Source organism: Pterocles gutturalis, unplaced genomic scaffold, assembly GCF_000699245.1.
Source record: "Pterocles gutturalis isolate BGI_N339 unplaced genomic scaffold, ASM69924v1 scaffold28372, whole genome shotgun sequence".
NCBI classification, from domain to species: Eukaryota; Metazoa; Chordata; class Aves; order Pterocliformes; family Pteroclidae; genus Pterocles; species Pterocles gutturalis.
This window is the reverse complement of record NW_010108738.1, coordinates 29,200-37,570: the sequence shown is the minus strand read 5'-3', so window position 1 is coordinate 37,570 and position 8,371 is coordinate 29,200. Positions and strand designations below refer to the sequence as shown.

Below are 8,371 nucleotides of genomic sequence, written 5' to 3'. Positions count from 1 at the left end.
CAGCAGGAAAACTGTCATCTGTTTCTTTTTAGACACCCAATGTAGTGTACTATAAAGATGTAGAAGTAAATACAGAAAAACAGAAGTGAAGTAAGACCTTAACACCCACTAACTTTTCACACAAGCTAGGAGGTAACTGCTGTCGACACCTTTTAACGTCTCTGAAGTTGTTACCTATAGAAAAGCTGAAGTTTAAAATTACTGAAATGGAATAAAGTTTTAAGCAAGCTATGCTAAAGACTCAACTCAGAGCCATTTTAGACATCATATACACACATCAGTAAATACAATATATAACCTGCATTCCCTAGAGAGGCATGTAGACAACAGATACATTGTATACATCTGAAATTGTACTAAACATCTGTGCTTGGGCACCTTAAATCAACTCCTGCATATCTGATGCTTCTATTTTCAACAATATACCACACACATCTCCCAAAATCTTATCTAAGAAGTTTCCTCCTCATTTTTAAACATTTGAAAAAATGCCCTGCATTCCATGTTTCCTGCATTTGATCTAGTACCACTGTGTTAGCTAGCACCACAGCTTGCAGCATTCATCATCTTCATCTGGGAAACAGAAATCAACTGCCTTCACAGCAGCAAGGCTCAACTTCACATCAGGCTGTACAGTTTACTCTGCATATTAACAGAGGCTAGTGCAACATTTATTTTGCCAAAAGGACTTCCTTCCAGGGATTGACTGAAGGAAAGTCTACTTATATTTTTGCATTTTAAAGAAATAAAACATTAAGGGCAAAGAGACCAAGATGTTGATTTCCACATGACCTTTCAACTTAATGATGACTGAAATCATACCATAAAAGTGTTTGCCTGAGCTTCCTACCATGTACACTGGGAACTTATATTACTGTCTGATGTCTTACATATCAGTATCCCTGTGGTCTAAGAAATTTATATTTTATTTGTGTATAAACCGCACTCCATGTAATATTTAACACATAATTTTCATTGCTTTTATAGCCAAACTCATATGACTTCTTAACAATGAAACTTAATTTGAATAAAAACCTAACATTTTTACAAAAGGAAGCAAACAAAAAAAATTGTCATATGGCTGAAAGTAGATTTACAGTTCCAAGAAAGTCCCCAAGAGTCCCTTACATGACACTAAATAACTCTTTTAATTACATCTGTTCATTTGGGTCTTCCGGTTAGGCTGACCTAACTGAGATAATGGGAGGAAAATGGAAATGATGCCACCTAGTCCCTAAGTAGTTTGGAAAATGAAAAATGTAAGTTAGAGCATCCTTAAGATTGCACCATGAATATGTCATCATCTGCGCAGGATATCAAAGGTCTGATCAATCAGCTGCAGGGAGAGCTAGCTGTTCTGGAAGGGATCGCTGTAGAAGCTCACAAGGGAAAATGTAAGCTGTTTTTGCAACCAGAATGAAGCAAAGTAGCCAGGATACAATACTACTTACCCATTTCTTTGAGCTCATACTTTTAAAGTACAATCACTGAAAGCACTAAAAAAAAAAAGTTCCAAGATCTCTTCCTGTATTTTGCAGCATCTCAAAATATTTATGCACCTCTTGGTGGTTTTTGCAGAGCCTTCATCATTGTAGTGTTTATTCTGAATGCCTTAGATGGTAAAAAGTTGTTCCTACTGAACTCCATCAGCCAATACCCAAACAGCTCTCAAGAGGGCTTTTGGGGAGTAAATTAACACTTCTCAGAATTCTTTAAATCTCTTCTATTTCAATTATTTTATTTCAAAATTAGTTTACCTGAAAATTAATATTTGGTCACTTCTATGGGTTTCATTTAAAATAGAAAAAAAAGAATGTCAGGCTAACCACCACACAGTAGTTTTTTCTTCCACATAGCAGATAATTATGCTGCTACATATTTTGTGCATCAACTATTACTTGTATTTGTGTAGCCTTTTTATGCTACATTAAGAAAGGGAGTGCTGAACTAGCAAGAGTTACACAAATAAGACTTAATGGATAAGTGACAATCTGTATGCTGAACTGCCCACAAAAGACAAAACAAAAAAAAATCAGTTTAGTAAAGCATTTTCCTTTATAGTTACTTTAAAAGTGTAAGACAAACTACATCACAGACATACTGCCAGCAGTAGATCAAAATAAAATTGTATTTTAAGAGTCTTTGTCTCTAAAAAACAAACCACTAAATTTAACTAACTGTATTCTTGCAAATAAGCAGCTTGTACAGAGTAGTGCTTCAAGAATTTTTCCTTAGGAAGCACTACCCTGAGCAATACTATTCCCTTCAGGACCGGCTGGCCCATGTACCAAGCACACGATTTGAGTTCCTTATCTGCAGGCAGCCCAGGGTAACCTTACCAGGGTTAGTGTACAGGTGACTCTCCACAGTTTTCCCGATACTCTGCAGTTTAACAGCTTGAAGGGACTCATCCCCATGCATGACTGTTGGCAAGCTGCCCAGAGCATCGTGAACCAAATTTGCCACTTCTCTTACATCAAAAAGCTTCAGAAGTTCGGAGTACACTGTTGGGAATGAGCTGAGAAACACAGCCTAGAGGAAAAGGACACAAATGGCCAGTCAGATATTGCAGTATAGTTTTACCATTTATAGAATTTAAATAACTATAGAAATTTAAGTAACTGTAGACAAATGCCTAGTTTTACATTTCAGGGGTAGTTACTAGCTTTAAAAATGGTCGTATCTTCAGAAGAAATATCCTCACAGCAATTAACAGATTTACACTTGTGACTATTTTAAGCATTATCTCATGACTGTTAATTTCTCCCAGAACAAAATGAAAGTAAAAAACTCAACTTAGAACAAAAATATTTATACTTTACAGATTCTTCACGATTTATATGCAAGAGGAATTTTTTAAAAGGATAACAGAAGCCAGCTGATATCAGAACAAAAAGATTGGAGTGGAGCTGTTTTGGTTTTCTTTGTTTTAGGATAAATAATATAACGGCCTCCGTATCTTCCACTTTTCAACATTTTGGAGTGAGACAGCACTAGCAGTCTTGGTTCACTTCAACAATCCTAAAATAGGTTTAGAAACCCATTGGTGAGTACAATGAATATGTAAACAAAACACTGGAAGAGAAAGGAGGGCAATGCCAGAGAAAGGAAGCTAGAACTGAGATTCCCTTCTACCTCTCCAAATCCTGCTGATTGAGAAAAGCTACTCATACTTCAGACCTTCTTCACACTGGTGTCAGAGCAGATGACACACAAGGCTAAAGATACTGAAGAAGATTTTCAAAATATGGCTGTTTATATCATTTTGCTATTGTCTTTTCACTCCAGCTGCTTTCTTGTTATGAGATGGAAGAACCACCTCTCTACTCTGTTCTCTCTGATTTGCCATTTTCTTGGAATAACAGTTTTCTACAGAGCTTAAGAAATTAATAATTCTTAACAGGTCTTAAACGCCTTTGGTTACAGAAACAGGAGAAGAGGACGGTGTATCTATGAGCTGTAGAAGTTGGTAGATCTACAGCACTTAACATTGAGAACTGCTTCCTCTATATTTTGCCTCTGTGCCTTAGCACGTCAATTTTAGTAGTCTCAATTGAAACAAAGAGACCACCAGAGTACTAAAACATACAGTTCATCAAGACTTAAAAGTTTTCTGTAAAGCATGAAAACTCTTGATAGTCTTTTGTATGGCTCAGATTCTTCAGTTCCAACATTGTTAACCAAGCTATAAAATGCCCAGAACAGATAAATTACTTTATTTGTATCCAGCAACATAATTATTGCAATTATAATATAATTCAAAATTAAATATTAGATTTAGGATTATCTTTGACAAGCATATTTAGAAGCTGCTGGTATGAAAATTTCACACTATAGGACAAAAGGTATGAGGATGAGCTAAAAATGCCATTTTGCTCTAGCAAAACCACATTTTCTTTCCTTGGAATATAGGTAAGGACATGCATATATTTTCTATACTGGATGTGGAAAGTGGCAATAAGCAAGACACGCTTGAAAACTTACTTGTAGTTGGGATAAAGCACTAGCTCCTTTGCTCTCTTGGGAAAGGAAGAAGCGTACTGACATAAGAAGCTCTTGAATACAGCAGCGAAATTCCTCCTCGTTTTGTCCACCAGTGGCAATAGAGAATAACCTTCGAGACTGAACTATATATTTAAAGATATATTCCTGTGCCTACAAATGTCAAAATCAGAGATAACTCATAAAAATGAACCAGCTCATCTTTAAATAGAACACATGCAATGATTGTGTCATTCAAATAATGACAAGGGTCTGAAACAGGACACCACGTTGTTTAATTTTGGTAAATCTTTCTCTTGAAACACCAACAACATTTCAAAAGCATGTACTCAGAAATTCTCTTCCCTTGCCTTTCGTCATCTCTACAAACCAGGGAACACTTGTTTTTTTAACAAATGGAAAACTGCAAAATCTAAACACAGCCCCCCCCCCGATTCCCTTGCATACAGAAAAACACATTGCATAAACATACAAGGCCAATATAAGAAATAGGCTCAAACCTTTGAGCTGTTCTTAGAACTTCTCTGCCTTTTAAAAGTTGTTTTCCTGTCAACTCTTAACCAGATAATACTAAAAAAACCAAACCCTTAAGCTGCAAAACTGTTGGAAGGTAAATTAAAAATATAGCCCTTTCTTTTTAGTCAGGCACCTAAGTAAACAGCTGCATAGAAAAGCACAGCTACTAGAATAAAATAGAATAGAATAAATAGAATAAAATAGAAAAGCACTGTGCTAATATTTTACTTCCAGACTGTACCACCTGTCCCAAATTGGACTACTGTGTTGTACACTTCTGTCTGACTTCACACTGTGCTCTGATGATGGTACAGAACGGGGCAACAAGAGCAGCCAAACCCCACATTTTCAGTAGAATTCTCTGGTGTCAGGATTGAACCATTAAGTCATCGTTCATGTCTCCCATTTAGATTCAGTTATGTGAGAGGTGTTAATAGCACCAATGCAATCTATATTTGATTCTTAGATCTTACTCTTACTCATTTACATTCTCATTTCATAAGGAACATAGAGCTCCAGAGTCTAAAAGTAGTAAGCTCCATTGATCAACTTATTGACAAAAGAGAACTATGAATAAACTGACTGCACTGAAAAAGTCTGCAGCTCCCTGGAATTAGCACTACCATTCCATCACTTATACATAATTCTGCTTCATTTCTTAAAGTTAAACCTATTGGTACTGTATAAATAAATCATTCAAATATATAATTGACTTCAAAAATTTTTACTACCTTTAGTACTTCCTGTATGTGCTCGTGCAGCTCCACTTCAGTGACTCGATCAATATGCCACTTTAGTACTTTTATAAGATCTCTGAAACAGCACATCAGAAAGTATCATAACACAGAAGTGGGAGAAGGGTTAACTTTGCATTTAAGAGGCAAACCAACAGCTATCATATGAAAAACACTGACAAAATAAAAAATATATTACTAGATTGCACTAATCACTAGAAGCTTAATATTGTACTTAGTTTTCAGTCTGCTGAAAGCCACCTAGTAGATCTCTGATGAACAGGAAATAATACCAGCACTACATATGCAGTAAAATGATTTTGACAGGGATACACAAGTTCAGTTAAGCCGGATGAGTCCCTGCCAGCATGGACTACCCCTGCTAGTCCACGCATCAGTTTGCAGTCTCATTAAACTGCACTGGTTTAAATGGAAGTTTAGCTAGCAAATAAATACAGAGTACGGCAGCGTAAGTGATACTTATTATTGCACTGCTCTACAAAGACAGTGAACACAGTTGCAGCTAGATGATGTTAAGGCTCCTAAGTTTTTCAAAGTAATTAAAATAAAGAAATCCACTACAAAAAAAGATTTTAAATGATGCCAATGTTAGAGCATTAGCAAGTAATCTTTCTGTTAACTTGAAGCTACTTTACTCTCTTTTAATGACCTAAATCTGAGCATTCATGCTTATTGCATTTTATTTCTAATGATACCCTTTAATTTAACCTAATGATTGATTTGGCTTAGTTTACCACTAACTGTCAGTATTCAAATCAGATAGAAAAAGTACAGACTTCACCTGTATGCAAGTGCTCCTGCAAAATGACTTTCAATGTAAGTGTCCATTACTGGCTTAAAATGGTGAAACTTGCTGTCCTGCAGCAAATTTATTATGTGAACCTAGATGTGAGGGGGGGGAAAAAAAAAGCTTTTTTTTTTTGTTTACTTAGTTCTTAAATAGCATTAAGCATCATCACAAAATGAAACTTACCAAACAATCAAATACTTTTGATCCATATTTTTGAGAGTTTTCATCTAAAATCCCAAATAAAGTGTCTAGTGTATCTTGAAGAAACTGATGGAAGAGAGTAAGAGACAGTGTGTTATTAAATAGGTATTTTAGTGACATGCAAATCCATTATTTCCCTCGTATTATCTAAAAGGGTAGAAACGTATATACCTTCACTATTTCTGAACCATCAATTTCTTTTAATTTTGAGAGGCAACCTGCAATTTTATCTGGGTGGGTTCTCCATTTCAGAAGGTCAAGCATATCTCCTGGAAAAATAAAATGCAAGATTAAAGTTGGAAGCAAAGCACCATTTCAGATTTCAGATTTTAAATTCTACTAGTACAGTCCACTCAGAAAAACTGGTCATCATTAAAACAAAAGACAACATCAAAAGATTTGCTATATTATGATCTGCCCAACAACAAATTTCCATTCCATCCCATAATTGCTTCATAACATAAGAACATGGTACTGGGTCACTAAAATCAGTCTCCTGTGGCAAAGGTATCATGAAATCTTGTTCAGATATTTGTCAACTTCTGTATTAAGGAAAGTTATTATTTTGCTGTCTCTCATCCCACTGAAGAATGCCTTCCAGAGCTGCCATGTTATGGCTAGAAACAGTCTCCTAATTACTACTTTGAATATATTTAAAATACTCATCTTCCTATGTCTTTTTTAGAGAACAAACACAATGCCTCTATGATCCTGCTTTATTAATAAGCAACACAAACTCTTCTGGAAAAACTGTTCTGAGCTAAAACATACCTAAGTGTCTTCATATTTCCTCCAGTTTTAATTCCTTCTCCTTCAGCTTTCTTGACCAAAATGGTAAGTACATTATAGATGACACTATATCATTGTTTTCTATATCATTAGCAAGCTCATATGTCTGCTGTAAACATTTGACATACATGTTCTAGAATGTGGGGGTTTTTTAGATATTTCATACCGGTAACACAAATAGGTTTAATACTGTTCAGCTCCCTGGCTATAGCAGAATCCCCAGAAGACTCCGTTAGGGTATGATCCTCCCTTTTGTACCATTTGATTTAATCTAGTTTCTACTCTTTCTTATAATTATTTAAATCAAAGTTACCTTGCTTTGCCTGTATCATATTTTGACTTTGTCCCTCTCAACTGATGAGCCCTTTCATCTACGTATTAGCAGCAAATTCCATTAACAGGCTCTCTAGTGTCTCAGGTTTTAGCGAACTAACTTCCATCCCCACCCCCTTCCACCCCTCAAAAAAAAAAAAAGAGATCAATCTCAAGCTTAATTCTTCAGATCTAGTAGTATTTTCCTTCAACTCGGAAGGAAATTCCTTCCACTACAGTGCAACATGGCAGTTCCATTTTAGCCTTTATTTACCAGTTCCAAAATTCTTATTCTCATCTGTATCTTTTCTAACTTCCCATGTGGTGTGTTACTGTAGTCCAGATGGTTTAAATCTGCTACGATTCCTCAGAATAATAATAAAAACACCTTTAAAAAGAACTATTAAGAAGTTTATTCCGGTATTATATGGCTTTGATAAACTCACAGCACATTCCATTTAGCTACATGTCCATTTTTTCATCCATGATTTTTTGTAAATACTTGCATAAAATTAATTGGAGGGTGATGGCACAGTTAACATATCTGTTCTTAGAATCATAGAATCATTAAGGTTGGAAAAGACCTCAAGGATCATCAAGTCCAACCCAACACCACCTAACTCACTAAACCATGTCCCTAAGCACCACGTCTACACGTTTCTTGAACACCTTCAGGGATGTTGACTCAACCACCTCCCTGGGCAGCCTGTTCCAATGCCTGACCACCCTTTCAGTGAAGAAATTTTTCCTAATATCTAGCCTAAACCTTCCCTGGTGTAACTTGAGGCCATTTCCTCTTGTCCTATCACTTGTTAGTTTAGAGAAGAGGCCAGCACCCACCTCACTACAACCTCCTTTCAGGTAGTTGTAGAGAGTGATAAGGTCTCCTCTCAGCCTCCTCTTCTCTAAACTAAACAACCCCAGCTCCCTCAGCCGCTCCTCATAAGACCTGTGCTCCAGACCCTTCACCAGCTTCGTTGCCCTTCTCTGGACTCACTCCAGTACC

At 36.3% G+C, this 8,371-nt stretch overlaps 1 protein-coding gene across 1 annotated transcript in view; it reads right to left on the bottom strand.

Moving 5' to 3' along the window:
- The window catches only part of LOC104461235 (dedicator of cytokinesis protein 4-like), a gene marked incomplete at both ends in the record, with an annotated part of 49,768 nt that overhangs the window by 20,114 nt on the left and 21,283 nt on the right, over positions 1-8,371 (bottom strand). The window contains 6 exons of the mRNA XM_010072746.1: positions 2,340-2,532; positions 3,985-4,155; positions 5,250-5,331; positions 6,055-6,155; positions 6,247-6,330; positions 6,436-6,533. Coding sequence (XP_010071048.1) covers positions 2,340-2,532; positions 3,985-4,155; positions 5,250-5,331; positions 6,055-6,155; positions 6,247-6,330; positions 6,436-6,533 — 729 coding nt within the window. The remainder of the gene's footprint in view (positions 1-2,339; positions 2,533-3,984; positions 4,156-5,249; positions 5,332-6,054; positions 6,156-6,246; positions 6,331-6,435; positions 6,534-8,371) is intronic.